We start from the raw sequence: 22,960 nt of genomic DNA, 5'->3' as shown, positions 1-22,960 counted from the left end.
CTCCTTAGCCCTTACACCTTCACTTTCTCTTTCTTACACTCTTGCGCATGAATATATGAAAAGCTTTCAATTAACTCCATAGATTATATATTTAATCTAGTCTAAAATCCTTAATCACACTTAACCACTTCACTAACCACCCTTCTATCTTAATCACCCATTCTTAATCATCCCTTATTCCACATAAAAGCAACTCAACAACACACTTTTTAACATGGCAAAATCAAAAGCTTTAAATCCAACTTAGGGTTTTTAATGGATGGTAACACTAGAGGTTTTAGTTAGTAACAACCCAAATTAGGGTTTTCAAAGTATTTCGGCAAAATAACATTTTAAAGAATTACCACCAACCTTAAAACCAGGTTTTATAGCAAAAATAACGCTAATATTCCTTATTCAAATAATATCAAAATTAAGGACTAACCGGGGTCTTATAACCTTCCCCTCTTAGAACAATTTCGTTCTCAAAATTAATACCTTTATTCGCAAATAGAGAAGGATACTTCTTCTGCATATCTTCCTCCACTTCCCAGGTGGCTTCCTCCATATCATGATTTCTCCATAAAATCTTCACCAATGGTATCTGTTTATTCCTTAATTCTTTCACTTTTCGATCCAAAATCTGCACTGGTTGTTCTTCGTAGGTGAGGGTTTCATCTAGCACCACATCCTCAGTGCGTAAGATGTGAGTGGGATTTGGGTGGTATTTCTTGAGTAATGAAACATGAAAGGCATTGTGAATTCGAGACATACTGGTTGGCAATTCCAGCTGATATGCCACCGTCCCGACTCGTCGTTGAATCTTATACAGCCCTACATATCGGGGTTTCAATTTCTTTCTTTTTCGAGCCGCAACGGTTCCCCTTAGCGGTGTAACCTTTAGGAACACCATGTCTCCCACCTCAAACTCCAGGTCTTTCCTTCGATGATCGGCATAACTCTTCTGCCGGCTCTGAACTGTTTGTATTTTCTAGCGAATAATTTTGACCTTTTCTATTGCTTCTTCAATCCATGGTACTGTGGTCGAATCCAATTCTTTTCTCTCACTTATTTCATCCCAAAAGATCGGTGAGCGGCACTTGCGTCTGTATAAGGCTTCATATGGTGCCATTTGTATGGTGGAATGATAGCTGTTGTTATAGGCAAACTCGATCAGGGTGAGGTGTTGGCTCTAATTCTCTCTAAAATCCATAACACATGATCGGAGCATGTCCTCAAGAGTTTGTATAGTTCTCTCCGATTGTCCATCTGTCTGAGGATGGTAAACTGTACTTAAGTGTATGTTTAGAGCCCATAGCTTATTGCATCCTTTGCCAGAATCGTGACACAAAACAGGGATCTCTGTCCAAGACAATACTCACCGGTACTCCATGTAACTGTATAATTTTATCCAGATACAACTGAGCTAGTTTTTCTAGAGAGTACTTCATGTTCACGGGAAGAAAATGGACTGATTTGGTTAAATGGACTGATTTGGTTAAATGGACTGATATGGGACTAATTACCCATATGGCATCATGTCCTTTTTGTGTCCGTGGTAATTCTGAAACAAAATCCATCGTAATGTTTTCCCATTTTCACTCTGGCACTTCCAAGGGTTAGAGTAACCCTGAAGGTTTTTGGTGTTCAGCTTTAATCTGTTGATAGGTTAGACACGTTTGTACAAACTACGTTATTTCCTTCTTCATGCTGTCCCACTAGTATAACTTTTTCAAATCTTGGTACATTTTTATCGTACCAGGATGTACAGTATACCGTGATCGGTGAGTTTCTTCCAATATCTCTCTTTTAATGTCTTTATCTTGCAGTACAACCAACCGAGTGCGTTACCTCAATACTCCATTTGAGTTCACATTAAAGTTGGGTATCGATCCCTTTTCAACTTTCTCCTTCCATTTTTGCACCTGACAATCATTCTTCTGAGCTTCTTTTATACGAGATATTAGAGTAAAAGTTATCGTAACATTGCTCACAAGCACTGCTGACAACTTAAGTTGAGGATTCCCTTTCCCAGTTTTCTCTAATAGTTCCCACTCTTTTGCCTGCAAACTGGACACCTGAGCTTTACGGCTAAGAGCATCAGCTACTATATTAGCCTTCCCTGGATAATATTTAATGGTACAATCACAATCCTCTAGGAGCTCCATCCACCGACGTTGTCTCAAATTCAACTCTTTTTGCGAAAATAAATACTTGAGACTCTTGTGGTTGGTGAATACCTCAAAAGTTATCCTATACAAATAATGATGCCACTTTTGAAAAGCAAAAACTACGGCTGCTAATTCCAAGTTATGGGTGGGGTAGTTTTGCTCATGAGGTTTTAACTTCCGAGATGCGTACGCTATCACCTGCCCGTTTTGCATAAGTACACAGCCTAAACCCATCTGAGATGCATCTGTATATATCACAAAACTGTCCTTTCCATTGGGTAAAGTCAAAATTGGTGCGGAAGTTAGTCGCCCTTTCAACTCTTGAAAACTAGTCTCACACTTTGTAGTTCAGACGAATTGATTATGAATTTTAGTCAAATCCGTTAGTGGTCCAGCTATCTTGGAAAAATCCTTGATAAAGCGGCGATAATATCCTGCCAGCTCTAAGAAACTCCTAACTTCTGTTGAACTTTCTGGTCGTTTCCATTCGGTGACCGCTTTTACCTTAGCGGGCTCCACCGCTATTCCATCCTTTGAAATAACGTGTCCTAAAAAGGATACTTTCTCCAATCAAAACTCACATTTGCTAAATTTGGCATATAATTGGTGTTCCTTAAGAGTTTGTAGTACTAACCTCAAGTATTGTTCATGGCCCTCCCGAGTCTTAGAGTAGACCAAAATATCATCAATAAATGCCACAACAAATTGGTCTAGATAGGGTTTAAAGACTCGATGCATTAGGTCCATGAACGCGGTTGGAGCGCTAGTTAATCCGAAGAGCATAACTGCAAATTCAAAATGTCCATACCGTGAATTAAAGGCTGTCTTAGGTACATCCTCCCTTCGTATCCTCAACTTGTAATATCCCTGCCGAAAATCCAACTTAGAAAATACAACTGCGCCTTGCAGTTGATCAAACAACTCATCAATAAGTGGCAGGGGATATTTATTCTTAATGGTGAAATTATTCAACCCTCGGTAATCAATATACATCCGTAATCCTCCATCTTTCTTCTTTACAAACAATACCGGGACTCCCCACGGCGACTCACTTTCCTGGATAAACCCTCGATCCAACAATTCTTGTAACTGTGTTTTCAATTCCTTAAGTTCTGCAGGAGCCATACGATAAGGAGTTTTTGATATCGGCTCTATTCCAGGATAAAAATCAATTTTAAATTCTATTTCCCTCTCCGGAGGTAATGATGTCAATTCTTTAGGGAAAATCTCAGGAAACTCACATATCACCGGTACATTTTCTACCTTCAGCTGATCCACTAGAGCATTAATCAACATTGCCAAATATCCTCCGGCACATTTGCATAGTAATTTTCTGAGTCCGAATCCCAGAAATAAAAGTAGTAGAGGTTAACTTTCCCTGTACATCTAATTGTAGTATAGGTTCACCTGGTATGTGAAAATTAACCTTCTTAGTTCGGCAATTCAACTGTGCATGATATTTGGCCAACCAATCCATTCCTAAGATGATATCGTATCCCTTAAGAGCTAGCTCAATAAGATCTACTAACAATTTTCGCTCTCCTATCCATATTTCACACCCCTTGTAGACTGTGAGAGCCCGTAAAATTTTTCTTAATTTATACCATTTAATTCTATTTCTTTTCATGCATTTTCCTTATTTTATTTTACTACATTAATTTTCTGGACACTTTATAAGTGAATATAGTTTTTCCAACCATTTTTCTAGTATAAGTTAGTTCGGGTTAAATTTGAAGTGTGTTATAGACGTGGGACCCGCTAGTGTGATAAACTTTTGGTGATTAAGTGATTTTTGTGCAATATGCTATTAAAAGTTAGCTAGATAAATTACCATTGGTAGACAAAAGGATAAGCTTAAAACCCTAAAAGGAGCCAAGTGTCACTATGCTATTAGAAGTTGGACTTTTGACCAAGGTTGGTAACTTTACTAAAATCAGATTTTTGACCAAAATTCATTCATTTTCTTGTCTCCTTTGGCTGAAATTAGTGAGAGAGAAACCAAGAGAGTTCTTCATCTTCCACTTCAATTTCTTGCCCAAATCTTGAGTTTCAACCGATTAATTTGCAAACTACTCCATAAAACTTACTTTCCAAGTAGTTTCCAAGGTGTTTGTGGAGTTATATTTGGAGGACAAAGCCTAAGCTACCATCTTTCATAGGGAGATAAGGTATTTTGCCAAGAACCTCTTCTTTACTTCAATTAATTGCTTAGTAGTGGTTTTTAGTTGTTTTAGATGTTGTTTTGTGGAAGATTAGCACTTGAATGCATGAATTCCAGATTAGGGTTTCATTTTTTTTTTCAATTCCGTCCGGTTCTATTTCACCTTTTTAGAGGCCAAACTAGCCTTAGAACTAAATATAAAAGTTGTATATAATGATGTTTTATAGTTGCCTACAAAATTTCAGCTCAATCGGAGCAACGTAGCCTATGAAAAGACCAAAATACCCCTGCTGCCCTGTTTCTGTCCGAAAATGAAAATCAGCCTCTGTAAGTGGTTAGTTTGACCAGGAATATTACCGAATTGGTTGATGATGTCTTCTTAAGAATTATACCCTTGTATCTCAGCTTTCAAATGGCTTTGGAATTACCTGAATTGGAGTTGTGTGTGCTGAGATATGAGTGAATAAAGCAGGACTGCTAGTGGATTTCCGCAGTGAATTTTGAACTGGAAAATCTGGAGTCGTTTTGGTAAATTTGGCCTAGTTACAGTGAGAACTGGACTGAGTGATCTCATGAAAGTTGTAGGTCTTTGTCTTAGGTTTTCAACGCCTCCAAGAACGCCTTAAACGGACTTTGGTAGCCTGCGATATGGCCATTTAAAGGTAGTACGGTTAATTGGCAGATTAGTTGGAACTTGGTTCTGGGAATTTGGAATTTGACTAGGTTACACTAGAATTTGGACTAAGTGGTCTTCATCAAAATTGTAGCTCTCTATCTTAGCTTCGAAACGGTATAAATTATATCCCAATCCGATAAGCGTAGCTTCAGATGTGTCCGTTACGTAAAACCCATCAAAGCTGTCTTTTGTTAAACTTCATTTCCGCACATGTTGTTAGCTTGATTTTTGTACTTATATGACTTTGAGCCTATTGAATGGCTATTGAAATGAGATGAAATTGTGTGTGATTTTGGGATTGATTGAGGAAAACAATGAAGCCATAAATGGTTGGAAAAATAGGTAAATACAAAGGGCGTGCTGCCCAAATTTTCGCTCGAGGGCTAAGTTTCTATTTGAATTTGTATATTTTTGTTTGGCAAATACTATGACCGTTTTCCATCTTAAAACATGATCCTTCTTCAATTGGAAACTCCAAATGTTTACTTACGCTTACCAAATAAAAAGGAGCGATTTAGGGTTTTCTTGGGTATTTTGTCCTCCCTTTTTACATGAATTTCATTAAGACATTTAGTCTATAATATGTACTTGAATATGAGATGATTTTGAACCTTATAAACGATCCCGAAAACAGTATTTCTTAGCCTGTCTAGTTGGATTCCGACTTGTCTTTGGTTCAAGTGTTTCCATTGGAAAATTTTATAACCCTTTTGAGTTGGGTTTTACGTTTCGCCTATGAAACCCTAGTTATTTTTGCCCACGGGTCCAAATGTCCTCGTTTAACATTAAAGTCTTTTATACGTTCTACTCATCAATTGTCGAGTTCTTTGATTTCACCTAATTGTTTGTGTTAGATGAGCTGTAATATTCTTTCTTGTTTAATCTTAGGTTTTCTTGGTGACTAAAGATAATATCCGGAAGGATATTTTGCACGTTATTTTGCGTATATAGGTGAGTGTTCCTTATTTACTATATTTTTCTTGACTTTATGACTTGTGTTCTTGTTTGATAATGTGTTAAGTGCTTTCAAGGATTTCCAAAACGAGTTTTCTAGGCGAGCGTGCACTTTACCGCGCTCGACCTAAATGAAACGTGAAATTTTCAATGATTTAATGATTGCTAAATTAGTTGCGCTTGAATGTAAGCCGTTTTGCTGAACTGGGCCCTGCCCTTCGTTACCGATCGACTCGAGCCAGAAGCGGATTCGGTCGGGCGATATGGTGACTCTGGGTGTGAACGTTGGTATACTCGAGTATTACCTTGTAAGTTGGTGGAGCCTGGCCAATTTCCAGGAGAGGGTGAATGAAACGAAAGAACGAACGAGGGGTTTATTTACCAAAATGCATTTTATTTAATTGACCGGAGGAATAAGGGGAGTGACAGGAGAACGAACGAACGGACGAATATATTGCTTCCTGTGAGTCCGTATCCTTTTAATGAATGTGTTTATCACTTTATTTTGTATTTGTATCTTGAATTATTGGTAATATGTAATGAATGCATTGAACTTCTTGTTGCCTGTGTGTTTGGAACCTCACTGAGCTTTTAGCTCATTCCTTTAGTTTTGTTTTCCTTAACAGGGGACGGCGAGCAAGGACGAGAGTTCGGTAGAATCTAGCCTAGACTGATTTTATTGGTTTTGTAATGGTTCTCGCCCTAATGCTCAACGGGTTGGATGTATGGTGAATTGAGAACCTTTGTATATTCGATGTTTGTACTCCCTTTTGAGATAGCAATGTATTTAAGTTTTGCGTTAAGTTTTGGATTGTCGTTATATTTATTCCTGTGTTTTATTTCGATTTTAATTGATGACTGAAGTGAACAACTGAATCCCGGCGAGAGTTGGGCAGGCGGTCCGCCGAACCCTCTGGTTCGCCTTAGGGGGGGATGGGGCTGTCACAGTTGGTATCAGAGCCTGCTTCGCGTGGTCTCTGCGTGAAGTGAGCCTGGACTGAGTGGTGAATAGGTATGAAGGATTAAGTGTTTTCTATCGAGCATAAGCTATGAACTGTGAATATTATAGGCCTTATAACTTTTCCGTGGTATCTGAGGACCGTAGATAGGTACGTCAGGGAGAAATTTCGATTGTAGATAGTTTACTCTTGGGACTGGCCAGCTCGAGACGTGAATTGTCTTATTTCGGATTCTTGTACCCGAGTACTCCAGAGTTGAGGCGGGGTTAAGTATTTGAGATTTGCATTTTGGGAACATGAACAGGCTTTGTCTGGTTAGAATGAGTACAAGAGGTCAATGGACATCTAGTTTGGATAGTAAGTGACGTGAGAGATTGGACGGGGTTATCTTAGCTGAGACTGGGACGACTTCACCTTTTCCTTTTGATTCTCCCGTATATTGCTACCACCTGACGTTAGTATGTGTGTTTGTGTACATGGTCATCTGGCCAACTTGATATGTATTTGTGTATTTGCTTATCTGTCTTCTTGATATGGCATGTTATGTGCGGATATGTTTATTTGTGTATTTGGTATGTTGAATTTTGTTATTTTAGTCAATTTACTGCATTCATTCATTAAAGTACCCTTTTGAAAAGAAAAGAAAGAGGGAGGGGAAAAACTATATATATATATATGGAAGGAAGACGTAGTCGCGGACATGGTCATAGCAGTGGAACAAAGCGAGGCCAAGAGTCAAGAGAAGAAAGGGGAAACAACAGCTGAACAAAACACGGACCGAGAGTGCCACTTGTATTTAAGAATTTATTATGACCCATTGTTTTGCCCGACAGGCTATCATCTGAGTTCCAGCAATTCTGTGAGATGGCACATTGGGTTGAGATGTATAAGGAAATCGTGGTTTTCGAGACGAAATAGAAGTCCAAAAGAAACTAGCCGCATACTGGGAAGGGCGATGGAAGCACGAATATTCAGAAAAAATTGAGCTCTTCCACAAGAACTTAGAGCTAAAAAGGAAATACGAAGGAATTTCCGAGGAGGCCTTAGCAATGGCACCAAGCACTACTTCTATGGGGGTTCCAGAGAAAACTCAAAGGACAGAAATTGCAAGGGCACAAGTGAAGACCTTCCATGCAAAGAAAATGAGCGCATCTCTTGAGAGTCAAAGGCCAGAACAGGGTAAGCAAGGTAGGCCATTTGCTAAGAAGGGTCGTGGAGCGGGTGGTGTGAAAATTTTGGAGACACTTAGGAAGGATACTCCAGGAGGAGACCCGAGTGGAAAAGGACCACTGAGAGGTATCTCACGAAAAGATCAAACCTCAATTCCTTTTCCATTTTGTAGCTATTGTAGAAAATCCAATCATATTGAAGTGGGTTGTTGGAAAAATGGGGGAAGATGTCTGCGCTGTGGGAGCGCCGAGTATCGGATTGCTAATTGCCCGGTACAATTGCGCAAAATGAAAGAAACCCAGCAGCCAACCCGTACCGACCCTGGACCGTCAAATAGAGAAGGGACTGGAATGAAGACTCTCGTTTTTTCTGAGGACGTAGAAGGTACAGGCCATTGGTTACTTTAGATTTGATGGATCCCATTAAAAGGAAAATTTCGAGGATGAAATTTCTTTAAGGGGGAGAGAGTGTGAGAGCCCGTAAAATTTTTCTTAATTTATACCATTTAATTCTATTCCTTTTCATGCATTTTCCTCATTTTATTTTACTACATTAATTTTCTGGACACTTTATAAGTGAATATAGTTTTTCCAACCATTTTTCTAGTATAAGTTAGTTCGGGTTAAATTTGAAGTGCGTTATGGACGTGGGACCCGCTAGTACGATAAACTTTTGGTGATTAAGTGATTTTTGAGCGAAATATTATTATTTTACAAGGTGTTAGGAGACAATTATAAGTTAGCTAGATAAATTACCATTGGTAGACAAAAGGATAAGGTTAAAACCCTAAAAGGAGCCAAGTGTCACTATGCTATTAGAAGTTGGACTTTTGACCAAGGTTGGTAACTTTACTAAAATCCGATTTTTGACCAAAATTCACTCATTTTCTTGTCTCCTTTGGCTGAAATTAGTGAGAGAGAAATCAAGAGAGTTCTTCATCTTCCACTTCAATTTCTTGCCCAAATCTTGAGTTTCAACCGATTAATTTGCAAACTACTCCATAAAACTTACTTTCCAAGTAGTTTCCAAGGTGTTTGTGGAGTTATATTTGGAGGACAAAGCCTAAGCTACCATCTTTCATAGGGAGATAAGGTATTTTGCCAAGAACCTCTTCTTTACTTCAATTAATTGCTTAGTAGTGATTTTTAGTTGTTTTAGATGTTGTTTTGTGGAAGATTAGCACTTGAATGCATGAATTCCAGATTAGGGTTTCATTTTTTTTTCCAATTCTGCCCGGTTCTATTTCACCTTTTTAGAGGCCGAACTAGCCTTAGACCTAAACATAAAATTGTAGATAATGATGTTTTATAGTTGCCTGCAAAATTTCAGCTCAATTGGAGCAACGTAGCCAATGAAAAGACCAAAATACCCCTGCTGCCCTGTTTCTGTCCGAAAATGAAAATCAGCCTCTGTAAGTGGTTCGTTTGACCAGGAATATTACCGAATTGGTTGATGATGTCTTCTTAAGAATTATAGCCTTGTATCTCAGCTTTCAAATGGCTTTGGAATTACCTGAATTGGAGTTGTGTGTGCTGAGATATGAGTGAATAAACCAGGACTGCTAGTGGATTTCCGCAGTGAATTTTGAACTGGAAAATCTGGAGTCGTTTTGGTAAATTTGGCCTAGTTACGGTGAGAACTGGACTGAGTGATCTCATGAAAGTTGTAGGTCTTTGTCTTAGGTTTTCAACGCCTCCAAGAATGCCTTAAACGGACTTTGGTAGCCTGCGATATGGCCATTTAAATGTAGTACGGTTAATTAGCAGATTAGTTGGAACTTGGTTCTGGGAATTGGGAATTTGACTAGGTTACACTAGTATTTGGACTAAGTGGTCTTCATCAAAATTGTAACCCTCTGCCTTAACTTCGAAATGGTATAAATTATATTCCAATCCGATAAGCGTAGCTTCGGATGTGTCCGTTACGTAAAACCCATCAAAGCTGTCTTTTGTTAAACTTCATTTCCGCACATGTTGTTAGCTTGATTTTTGTACTTATATGACTTTGAGCCTATGGAATGGCTATTGAAATGAGATTATATTGTGTGTGATTTTGGGATTGATTGAGCAAAACAATGAAGCCATAAATGGCTGGAAAAATAGGTAAATACAAAGGGCGTGCTGCCCAAATTTTCGCTCGAGAGCTAAGTTTCTATTTGAATTTGTATATTTTTGTTTGGTAAATACTATGACCGTTTTCCATCTTAAAACATGATCCTTCTTCAATTGGAAACTCCAAATGTTTACTTACGCTTACCAAATAAAAAGGAGTGGTTTAGGGTTTTCTTGGGTATTTTGTCCTCCCTTTTTACATGAATTTCATTAAGACATTTAGTCTATAATATGTACTTGAATATGAGATGATTTTGAACCTTATAAACGATCCCGAAAACAGTATTTCTTAGCCTGTCTAGTTGGATTCCGACTTGTCTTTGGTTCAAGTGTTTCCATTGGAAAATTTTATAACCCTTTTGAGTTGGATTTTACGTTTCGACTATGAAACCCTAGTTATTTTTGTCCACGGGTCCAAATGTCCTCGTTTCACTTTAAAGTCTTTTATACATTCTACTCATCAATTGTCGAGTTCTTTGATTTCACCTAATTGTTTGTGTTAGATGAGCTGTAATATTCTTTCTTGTTTAATCTTAGGTTTTCTTGGTGACTAAAGATAATATCCGGAAGGATATTTTGCACGTTGTTTTGCGTATATAGGTGAGTGTTCCTTGTTTACTATATTTTTCTTGACTTTATGACTTGTGCTCTTGTTTCATAATGTGTTATGTGCTTTCAAAGATTTCCAAAACGAGTTTTCTAGGCGAGCGTTTACTTTACCGCGCTCGACCTAAATGAAACGTGAAATTTTCAATGATTTAATGATTGCTACATTAGTTGTGCATGAATGTAAGCCGTTTGGCTGAACTGGGCCCTGCCCTTTATTACCGATCGACTCGAGCCAGAAACGGATTCGGTCGGGCGATATGGTGACCCTGGGTATGAACGTTGGTATACTCGAGTATTACCTTGTAGGTTGGTAGAGCCTGGCCAATTTCCAGGAGGGGGTGAACGAAACGAAAGAACGAACGAGATATTTATTTACCAAAAATGCATTTTATTTAATTGACCGGAGGAATAAGGGGAATGACAGAAGAACGAACGAACGAACGAATGTATAGTTTCCTGTGAGCCCGTATCCTTTTAATGAATGTGTTTATCGCTTTATTTTGTATTTGTATCTTGAATTATTGGTTATATGTAATGAATGCATTGAATTTCTTGTTGCCTATGTGTTCGGAATCTCACTGAGCTTTTAGCTCATTCCTTTAGTTTTGTTTTCCTTAACAGGGGACGGCGAGCAAGGACGAGAGGTCGGTAGAGTCTAGCCTAGACTGGTTTCTTTGGTTTTGTAATGGTTCTCGCCCTAATGCTCGGCGGGCTGGATGTATGGTGAATTGAGAACCTTTGTATATTCGATATTTGTACTCCCTTTTGAGATAGCAATGTATATAAGTTTTGCGTTAAATTTTGGATTGTCGTTATATTTATTCCTGTGTTTTATTTCGATTTTAATTGAGGACTGAAATGAACGACTGAGTTCCGGCGAGAGTTGGGCAGGCGGTCTGCCGAACCCTCTGGTTCGCCTTAGGGGGAGGTGGGGCTGTCACATAGACCATATTAGCAATTAAGCTCTTATTGGTAATGGGAGTTTTTATTTCTAAGTTATACGGTAATTGTTCAGATTTAATATCTATATGAGCCATAAATATAGGGTTTACAAAAAAATGCGTGGCACCGAGGTCTATTAGAACACTTGCGGTACGCCGAAAAAGAGAGAGCGTACCTTCGATGACTGTTGAAGGGTCAGTCATCTCTTATTGACCCATAGCATATACTCTGGCCGGTACGTTGGGTCGATTTCCCGCTGCATTTGTCGGCTTAACCGTGGTCCCTTCTGCCAGTGGGATATGTCCTTCTTTCTGTATTTTAGGATATTGGGCAATCAAATGTTCCGTACTGCCACATTTAAAGTATTTTAGTACCGAACTATTCTTCCAGCAGTTATCGTCTGTGTGATTACCCCCATAGAAACCACATATTTGCCTAATTCCCGCACTTGACCCTCCACGCTGGGCACCCCTCTGGGGCCCTCGCCCTGCCTGACCTCTCCCAAGATTATCCCGATTTGGGATCCCTGTAGGTCATGGACCACCTGTTTCTCGACCTATCTTAGAGGGTGGCTCGCTTCTCGAGCTCTGCCCGGCCGCAAAATTGCTCGAGCTAGATTGTCTCATTTTCCGGTCATGAAAGGCTTTTACTTGTCCCCTAACTGTCTCAATTCTTTGTGCTTTTTCTAGTACTTAGCTAAATGTGTCCAACTGAGCAGCAGCTAGTGCCTTCTAAATCTCCACATTCAAACCTTGAACGAAGCGGTGGATTCGCTTTTGCTCCATTAGCACCAAATCCGGAGCGAAGCGAGAGAGTTTCGTAAACTGAGTTTCGTACTCTGTCACACTAGATGCCCCTTGGTGCAAGCGGATAAAGTCATTCTCTCGCCTTTCTTGTACAATAGGGGGCAAATATTTCTCATTGAATTCTCGAGTAAAATTGACCCACGTCCAGAGGGTCTGTTCCCGCTCCCACTTGGCTTTAATCACATTCTACCAAGTTCGGGCGGCTCCCTCAAACTGAAAAACAACAAAAGATATTTGTCGCTCCTCTGAATACCCAAGCGCGGCAAATATATCTAACATGCGGTCCTACTAACCCTCCGCTAAGTTAGGGTTAGGTCCACCTATAAATTTCGGGAGTGCAAACTTTTGGAACCGTTCTAAGGCACGGTCCTCTCCCTCGTGATTACCCGCATTATTTCCAGGGTTTCTGGCATTACTCTCCTGGCCCTGACCCTGTTGATTAACCATTCGTTCTAACAGGTTAGCCATTCGCTGGATGGCTGTAGCTACCTGATCCGGCTCACTTTCATTTTCTCCCTCGGGGCCTCGTCCTCGCCCTCTACCTCTAACTCGACCACCGGAGTCCATTTAGGTTTAAAAGTCTATAAATCGAGACATAACGTGTACTTATTATTCGAGATATGAACAAAATAAAGCACACAAAATATAGATGCATATGCACAAAAGACATGCAAAAGATAAACCCAAAAGATTGTACTCAAATATTTTCATATATTTACCATGTCACACCAAAAGATATACAAGTTACCTGACATCCGGTCGGTACAAAACCCATTAAATACATGAGCACTCCGGCTCCAAAAATCTAGTCAGTCACCAGAGAACAAAAGAAACCAGCCATACTGGCTATAACAAAAGCATGTCAGATGGTCAAAAGAAAATCCAAACAACGGCCCTACGCGCCTTCCCTAGGGCCCCAATCCCCAACAGAGCCTAGAGTGTCAACCTCATCCATCGGCTCTGGACCAATAGCTCGTGGTGGTGCCTCCGCGGCCACATCTAACAGGACCTCACAGTCCAGTATGATCCCTCGAGCCTTCTTCCTCAGCTGTCCCTTCATAGCGAAGAGGTGCTGGTATGTGTCGTGGAGCCGACGACGAAATGCGTCTGTCTTCTCCTCCTCATCCCTGAGGCCTTGCTCCAACTCCCTAATGCGCATAGCCTGCCCGTGAGCCACCCCTCTAGCCTCTTCCAACTGCCTAACCAAGCGATCGTTCGCCTTCCCCAGGCGACGTCGCTCGTCGTCCACTGCCAGGACGACCTCGTCTGGGTAGCCGAACGTGTGTCGGCACTCACATGGCCGGTTCAGCCGACCAAAAGGGGAATACAGCGTATACCGCCCCCCAGGCCTCCTCTGGAATCAGAGCACACGCTGGCGTAGCACCTGGTTCACCGGGCCCCCCGCACTCGGAGGTCTCGGTCTTGGTCCTGATCCACTAGGTTCCCCGGCTTCTATTCCTACAAAACATTATTCAGTCAGTTCCTCGGCATTTCAGTTTAAAATAGATCATTTATCTTAAATAAAAAAACATATTTCTAATGCCTATCACGTATGTCCCAATTGTCCAAATTCTCTAATCTAGGTGCTCTGATACCACCTGTGACGATCCCACCGCACCCAGAGGCGTACCAAAAAGGCTTAGCGGACCGTCTGCCTAGTTCGCGCCAGGACTCGAAATAAAAAAAACAAATAAAACTATATGAACCAAAAGAGCACTATTTACAACATATACATTGGCTACATTGGCAAAAGAGTGCTATTTACATCCTCAAAAGTAGATATCCAAACCACTACATTATCCTATGATAATAACCAAAAGCAGGTAGTAGACCCTAAGGAGGGTCCTTACACGGATCACCAAAACAAGAAGAAACATCTTTATTGTCCGACTATTACAAACTATACCCAACTATACTAGTGATAGTGCCAAAAACTCTCCCGCATCGGCCCCTGTTAAAAAAAATAAAGGAAAATGGGTAAGTGATAAGCTTAGTAAGTACACGGGGTAAAAGCGTATGTTACACATCAAGGGAAACAACTATTTCACAAAAATGCAGAGTCAAACGCAAAAAGTAACAATACAAGTTAAGGAAACAAGTTGGCTCCAAAGCCAATTCATTTGCCACGTGTGACCTCTTGTCGACACTCCGTCGATTACAAATAGGGGTCCGTAAAACCCCACTTATACTCCCACCGTATACCTTATCGCTCTCACTGGCCAGTCACCTCACAAAATGGCTCGAGCAAACGAAATGAAATTGAACTTGGCTCACAAACTTGGTTCACAAACTTGGTGACCTCAAGACTAGGTTGGACTGATTTCGACCAAGCCCCGGCCAGATCGAATAATCTGTCTAGGTCTTGAGATCGGGCCCCACAAAAGTCATCCTGAACTACAAGCTTAAGGGGTTCAACTCCGAAATAATTCATATATACATCTCATATATAAACACAGGTGCAAATTAGGGTTTAGGTCGAGTGTGATCAAGTACACCCTCGCCTAAGTACCCTCTCATTCACATCAAAGTACATAAGCAAGTTATACATAGAAACGGCCCGAATACTTACATAAAGATCAAGTATAGCAAAAGTGCGAAAATCACGTCGCATGCGACAGCTAGTGGGTCCCACTGGCTCCGCCTAGCCTGCTACAGTCTGCAATAGAAGGTTGTACCACATTATTCCACAAGTGGCTACTAAAAGGTATAAATCAAGCAAAAACGGCAAAACGGACATGGGCGAGTGAGGAAACGGCAAACGGAAACGGAAACGGTCGGCAAAACGGAAACGGCCGGCATGACGGAAATGGGCAGATTTGCTACCCTGAACCGTTTTGACCATAAGTTAGACTACGAATGTCAGATTAAGGTGTATGAAGTACCATCGCGAAGCTAAGAAGAAAGGCTACAACTTTCATGAAGACACCTCAACCCAGATCTCAATGGATACAGGTCAAAATTGGGACAAATGGTTCCAGAATTTCATATTTAGGCTGACGGACAGGGTATGTTTGAATGACCATAACTTCTTGGTCACAAATGCAAATCAGGAAATTCCAAAAGAAATAGACAGCCAGTACATAAGGCTCCAACTTTTATGTTGTGACCAAAGGTTGAATCAGTACAGAGTATAGGGAAAAATGGGCCCAAAGTTCATGCTCAGAACTGACCAGCTTCAACGGCAATTCTGACACCTTACATTGTTTTGGGAATAACTGGAGCTACACTGATCGGATTGGGCTGAAATTTTGCAGGCACAACAAGAATTTAAGAATCTACAACTTTTGTGTTTTGGACAAACCCTGAATCAATACGTAACACAAAGAAAAATGGAACCAAAGTTCGGGTTCTGGGCTGCCCTGTTTTCCAGTTTGAACGGTTTCGCGCGTCATAAACGCATGATCTGTTTCTATGATTCTCATGCAAGTTTTCTAACCAATATCATACCAAATAAACACACATATACTAGCTCTTAATTGTTCCACAAGAGACCCGAAATTCCTTTTCCAAATTAACCCCAAAACCTAGCAAACACTAACCATTTTCTATGCTCTAATCTTACCCACCCAACTAACTTCAAAACCTAACCAATCAAACCCTGACCATCTAAGCCCTAGCTAAACCAAACTAACTTCCCTTTAAACTAGGGTTTCATAACCAAACTGAATTTTGTTAATAAACAACCATACAAGTGAAATTATCACACCCAAGATTCCATTAACAAGCCAAATAACCAACCAAATCAACTTAAAGAACCATGAAGCAAGAAACCCTACTTTCCCTAGCCTTGACCGGAATTCATGCAGCAATATATCACCAAAATAAACCATCAAACTACACTACAATCACCATATAAATCATAAAAGTTCACAACCACAACAAGAACATCACTTTCAAAGCTTCAAGATTCAATCACCAAAAGTTAACTTCCAAGTGAGATGGTTTACCTTCAAGCAAGTCTTGCAAGTGATGAAACTCCAACAATCAAGTGCCAAAGTTGCTGCCCTAAGCTCCAAGATCAAGATGGATGGCTAAACTTGGATGAACTTGGAAGAAATTTTCTCTTCTCCCTTGGCTTCAAGTCTCGACCCCTCTCTCTCTCTCTCTCTCTCTCTCTCTCTCTCTCTCTCTCTCTCTCTCTCTCTCTCTCTCTCCCTCCTTTGATGTTTGTTTGCTCAAAGACTTATGGTTAGCTTGTATTTATATGGTGTAATATAAGTCAAGACCCTTAGGAGATATTTTCACCTCAACCAATCACACAAAAGTTTGAATTTTACTCCTTAGCCCTTACACCTTCACTTTCTTTTTCTTATACTCTTGCCCATGTATATGAAAAGCTTTCAATTAACTCCATAGATTATATACTTAATCTAGTCTAAAATCCTTAATCACACTTAATCACTTCACTAACCACCCTTCTATCTTAATCACCCATTCTTAATCATCCCTTATTCCACATAAAAGCAACTCAACAACACACTTTTTAACATGGCAAAATCAAAAGCTTTAAATCCAACTTAGGGTTTCTAATGGATGGTAACACTAGAGGTTTTAGTTAGTAACAACCCAAATTAGGGTTTTCAAAGTATTTAGGCAAAATAACATTTTAAAGAATTACCACCAACCTTAAAACCAGGTTTTATAGCAAAAATAACGCTAATATTCCTTATTCAAATAATATCAAAATTAAGGACTAATCGGGGTCTTACAGATGCTCTATCTAGTATTGATATGGGTTACAGATATAGTAATTGCATCACTGTTATGAGAAATTACAAATAGTTACCTATATCTTATAACTTATTGGTAAGCCATTACACCTTTGAGGAATGATTGTACTCAATGGCATACAACCTTTGCAAGTAATGATTATCATAAGATATGTAAGGATTAGAAAGTACCACGTGACTATGAGTCAATAATAATTGAGACGTACAAGTAATAGTTGTATATAACATCTATGTCACTAAAACATACAAGCAGTTGAAATTGAGTTACTACCTGTTATAAAATTAGAACACCCTCCAAAGGGATTCGGGGCAGTCAAATCAACCGTCCCTAAACGGCGTAACCCTCTCTGCACAAATTGTAACTCCTCCTTAACTACTTGTACGTCTTTACAACAGAGATGTGATATTTTATTACTATTTATATATGGGTCTCATATGCAAAAATTGTGCCTCTGTTGTTAAGTTTTACGAGTAGTTTACATAAAGTTATACCTTGTTCAAAAATTATTATATCGTTCAGAATAGTTGCTACTAACAACTGCTGGTGCCGAAGATCCCCATCAAAGATGGCTGCCAGTCCTCATCTCCCAATAGAATTTAAGGAATGCTGAGTCTAACCATATTTACAGTAGTAGAAAATATACATAAAATATAACCATGAGTTAGCATGATGAACTAGAAATCGACTCATCGATAACAATCTGATGAGAATGGAGTTCGGCCACTATGTACATGTCGGCCAAAGTTGTTTGAGGCATCAGTAAATCAACCGTATAAAATTTAAAAAGAATTATGAAATTGTTACAAATTATTAAATATTATTCATATTCATGTTGATTGAATTTACAAATTGTTGAAAGTGGACAAGGAATGAATGTAACATTGTTTGAATTGCTATAAGATAATGTCAATTATTTGTATAAGTACATAATAGATATGCAATTATTATGCATGAAACCCACAGAAACAGCTGCTAAATTTATCACACTTGTATTGTGAATGTGTACAAACAATTGATAGGGAGTTACAAGTTGTTTAGTTAATGTTATAATGATCAGAAACAGTTTATTTCATTTTAAGTTAGGAATTCTAAATTGCTTCGCTCCAGATGCTCCCTCATCTATGCCCTCATCATCATTTTCATCGGAATCATCTTCTTTGGCATCTTTGTCATCATCCCTTTCTTTCTCATATTCATATTCAGAATTTTTGTCGTTTGATTCTAGATTTGCAACCTTTGTTTCCTATAGTGGTTTTTTTCCCTTTGTTCGTTGATTGGGCTTGCTGGATGATGCTTTGGCCTTGGTATGTAAAGTATTTTCAATCTTTAGAATCCTCTATGACATTTGGTAGCCAAGTTAAACAACTCCTGAGTTAGCATTTCTCCAATCTTGATCTTCTTTATGTCATTTGTAAATAATTTTGGACAAAAAAAAGATAATTTGTTTAATTGCTTAAGATTTTTACCCAACATTCATAATACGCTATAAAATCATGATAGGTACATTTAACCTAATACATACATATTAGAACCTACATTTAAATATTTTTCAAGTTTTTCCATCCTAGTAACCGGTAGCCTCACTAGAAATCATCAACATAGATGACCATTAGTTTACTACTAGGAGCTACTTTATTTCTCAATAATTCTCAATTTCATCTAGTAGGCCAATAGTCTAATAACCTACTAGGAACCATAAAATTTATACCAATTCTCCTCATTTCTCTCTCTTTCTGCAAAAATTTATTAGGGTTCGTAATTCTTGCATGGCTGCCCTTCAGCCATCGGCTGAGGGGCAAGGATCTCCTACAAGAAAAAAAACTTTCTCCCAACTTTTCTCACAGCCTTCAACATCTCCTATCCAAATTCGGCAGGCAACTGTTTACAAAGGTGAAGCTGCGGTCATCTTCTCGAGAGCAGATGTGGAAAAACTAGCAGTGCCGTTTCGATGGGCTTTGGTTGGAAAATTTTCTCATGGGAGACCTTCGTTGGAGGATATTCGCAAGTTCTTTGCTTCTTTAAATCTAAAAGACCACATCTCCATTGGATTGATGGATTATAGACATGTCCTGATTAAGTGCTCTGCTGAAGTAGATTTTAACAGGATTTGGACAAGAGGGATTTGGCAATTGGGCAATTATCCGATGCGGGTATTTCGCTGGACCAGGGAGTTTCATGTGCAAAGAGAGTCATCTCTGGTTCCGATTTGGGTGGAGCTTCCAAATTTACCCATTCATTATTTCGATAAACACTCTTTGTTCTCCATATTATCTCCAGTAGGAAGACCATTGTTTCTAGATTCGGTAACGGCTGCTGGGACACGTCCTAGTGTGGCCAGGGTGTGAGTGGAGATCGATGTAGCGAAGATTGTTGTGCCAAGGATATGGGTAGCTGTTGAAGGAGAATCAGGATTTTGGCAAAAAATTGTTCCAGACAACATCCCACCATATTGTTCATCTTGCTGGAGATTGGGTCATTCGTCTAGCAACTGCAAGAATAACGTTTCCAAGGGAGAACTTCAATACCACAATCATCAAACCAACCGGCTGCAGCAAGGTCCTAAGATACTTGGGAACAATCAGTATGGGTTAGTTATTACACCTACGGGCAACCCAAAAGCTGAAGGGAAATCAACAATGGAGGTTACGACATCGACTGAAGATGCGCGACCTGGTGCTGTTGCAGTCCAAGGAGCTTCCACATCTGGAATGGAGAAATCTGTTGGACCTGATCGGATAGCTGAGAAACAGAATACAACTCCTCCACAAGATGATAAGCTCAACTACATTACTGCCCAAGCTCAAGCTGCCGAAGCTTCCGCTGCTGATGCAAATGGACAGTCGGTGGTTGATGATGACAGGGAGGGACCATTGCACAACGTTCAAACGACAATTGCAGGCCAAGACCATGCACATAATTGTGAAGGGTCCCATAATCTAGTGGAGCAAATCTTGGGAGATATTCAACAGCAAATGGCCGACACTACCACATTGATTAATCATAATGCCGACAATCATAGTTGGAACAAAGGTGAAGGGTCCCAACCTGTTGAGGAGAAGCACTTGGGAGGTAAACATCTTCAACAGTCCGACACCACTGAGCTTGAAACTCTTTATGTCGACTTGTGTGGGGTCGAGGAGGAAGATTCCAAATCCGATGCGGTTGATGAAGCAGCTTTGCCAACTACAGCAGGGAATTTATCTCCAAGATTGGTTGTAACAAGTGAGAGGTCAGTGGAGCCATCAATTAACACTTTAAACATTGACCAATCTGTAGCTATGGAGAGGGATTGCCAACAAGAAAAGGTTAAAGGTGTGCGAGCTTACTTCCCATCCGACAGATAGCTACGTTCGGCAACATCATCCCATAACTCATTCCAGGTTTTTTCTCATGATTAGTGGAATATTTTGGAATATTAGAGGGGTAGCTAAGGCCTCTAATCTACGAAGATTGATTAAATTAGTTCGTACTCACCATGTTCAGTTTGTCGTGATTTGTGAACCAAAGTTAGACGAGTCCAAAATTGAGTCCATTCGTCTACGATTATTATTTGATCATACCTTTGTTAATAACTCGGGTGATATTTGGGTATTCTATAGTAGTCCTTTTATGTGTTCCATTGTGGGTAGATCGGAGCAGCATATTTCTATACATGTCCAAAGTCAATTGCTTTCTTCTTCAATCGTTATGTCTTTTGTTCATGCTAAATGCTCAGTGCAGGAGCGCCGTGTATTATGGTATACCTTATTAAATGATAAGCCAATTTCTCTTCCTTGGTGCATTGGGGGTGATTTTAATGTTATATTAGCACCTCATGAAAAACGAGGGGGACGTCCATTTGCTATAGCGGAGGGGATGGAATTCATGTCTTTTATGGAAGAGGCCAGAGTTTTTGACGTAGGATTTTCAGGAGCTAGCTTCACATGGTCTAACAATCGGAGAGGAAGAGCTCGGGTTTCAAAGAGGTTGGATAGGTTTTTAGTCAATGGGGCTTGTTTGGATCTCTCAAACGCAATTTCTGTGCTTCACCTGGCAAGACATCCTTCCGATCATGCACCGTTGAAAATTTCATTTAAGGAGAGATCAGATCATACGCCACGGCCTTTCAGATTTTTGAACGTCTGGACAACCAAATCTGAACTCTTGGAGGTAATTCGATATGCTTGGAATCAAGATGTGTCTGGTTCTCCATTGCGTGTTTTGAGCTCTAAACTTTTGGCAACGAGGAGGGCTATTCAAACTTCGAACAAGCAACACTTTGGGAATGTATTTGATGCTGTTCGTTCTGCGGAAATGGGGGTTCAACGCGCAGAGGAAGCTATGGATCAATATGCATCGGAGGAATGTCAGGTTGAGCTTAGCAAGGCTCAGGCGGAGTTGCGACATGCATTGTCAATTGAAGAACAATTTTGGAGCCAAAAAGCCAGGGTCAAATGGCTTAAACACGGAGATCGTAATTCAAGGTATTTTCATGCGGTAGTAAGACAGAGACGGGCTTAAGGAATGATTCACCGCATCAAAAAGTCAAACGGTGTTTGGGTAGACAAGAATGATGATATAGCAACTGAGGCAATAACATATTTTTCTCACCTATTCACGTGTTCTTTAGAGTCATCTTCTGATTTGCGGTACCTAATTCCATCCATAATCTCGGAAGAGGACAATGAAAAATTGGAAGAGGTTCCTTCGATTGAAGAAGTCTATCGAGTCGTGAGATCAATGGATGGGGACAGTGCTGCTGGCCCAGATGGTTTCACAGGTAAATTTTTTACATTTGCCTGGGAAGTTGTCGCCCAAGATGTATACAATGCAATACTCAGTTTTTTCTGTGGGGCAGAGTTGCCTCGATTCATCACATCTACCTCCATTGTGTTAATTCCGAAGATGCCAAATCCTCAGGATTTTTCTCAATATAGGCCCATCAGTCTGTGTAACTTCTTCAACAAATTATTATCCAGGATCTTAGTTGATAGAATTGCTTATGTTCTGCCCAAAATTATTTCACCCCAGCAGACAGGCTTTGTGAAGGGGCGCAATATAACAGATAACTTTACTAGCTCAGGAGATAGTTTCGGGTATTGGGAAAAAGAATAGAGGAGGCAATGTGGTAATGAAGCTTGACATGTCTAAGGCTTATGACCGGGTGGCATGGGATCATATTATTGATGTTCCCAGGAGGTTTGGCTTCGGAGAAATATTTATTGATTTAGTATGGCGATTGATCTCTAATGTCTGGTTTTCGGTCATTTTAAATGGGGCATCTCATGGTTTTTTTAAATCTACGAGAGGCCTCCGTCAGGGTGATCCTTTATCGCCTACTTTATTCATTATAGGGGCTGAGGTGTTATCTAGAGGACTGAATAACCTTGCCATGCAATCGGGTTTTGTGGGATTCAAAGTCCCGTATGCATGTCCTACTATAACTCATTTGACGTTTGCGGATGATGTTCTCATATTTGCAAACGGATCCTCTTATTCTCTAAAGGTTATCATGCAGGTGCTAGAGGCTTATCAAAGGTGTTCGGGTCAGCTAATAAATGTGCTAAAAACTTGTTACCTGGTTCATCCATCTTTACCACCGGCAAGACGAAGGGTGATTGAACGTATCACCAAGTTTACCTGGCAACCATTTCCAATTCGGTATTTGGGTTGCCCCCTTTACTTTGGGAGATGCAAATCATCATATTTTGG

At 40.0% G+C, this 22,960-nt stretch overlaps 2 protein-coding genes across 2 annotated transcripts; one reads left to right on the top strand and one right to left on the bottom strand.

Annotated features, from left to right (window-relative positions):
- Positions 1-412: 412 nt before the first annotated feature.
- LOC113704472 (uncharacterized) lies at positions 413-892 on the bottom strand. The gene has a single exon (XM_027226374.1). It carries the CDS (start codon positions 890-892, stop codon positions 413-415), a length of 480 nt encoding a protein of 159 aa, XP_027082175.1.
- A 20,064-nt stretch (positions 893-20,956) lies between these two features.
- Positions 20,957-21,769, top strand: LOC140012633 (uncharacterized). Its single transcript, XM_072060908.1, has one exon. The coding sequence runs from the start codon at positions 20,957-20,959 to the stop codon at positions 21,767-21,769; it is 813 nt and encodes a 270-aa protein (XP_071917009.1).
- The last annotated feature ends 1,191 nt before the right edge of the window (positions 21,770-22,960 follow it).

The sequence above is a fragment of the Coffea arabica genome, chromosome 8e, assembly GCF_036785885.1.
Source record: "Coffea arabica cultivar ET-39 chromosome 8e, Coffea Arabica ET-39 HiFi, whole genome shotgun sequence".
NCBI classification, from domain to species: Eukaryota; Viridiplantae; Streptophyta; class Magnoliopsida; order Gentianales; family Rubiaceae; genus Coffea; species Coffea arabica.
This window is presented reverse-complemented; position numbering and strand designations above follow the sequence as displayed.

Coding starts and splice junctions, on each gene's coding strand:
- LOC113704472 (XM_027226374.1), bottom strand. CDS start 892: ATGGTGTTCCTAAAGGTTACACCGCTAAGGGGAACCGTTGCGGCTCGA.
- LOC140012633 (XM_072060908.1), top strand. CDS start 20,957: ATGTCTTTTGTTCATGCTAAATGCTCAGTGCAGGAGCGCCGTGTATTA.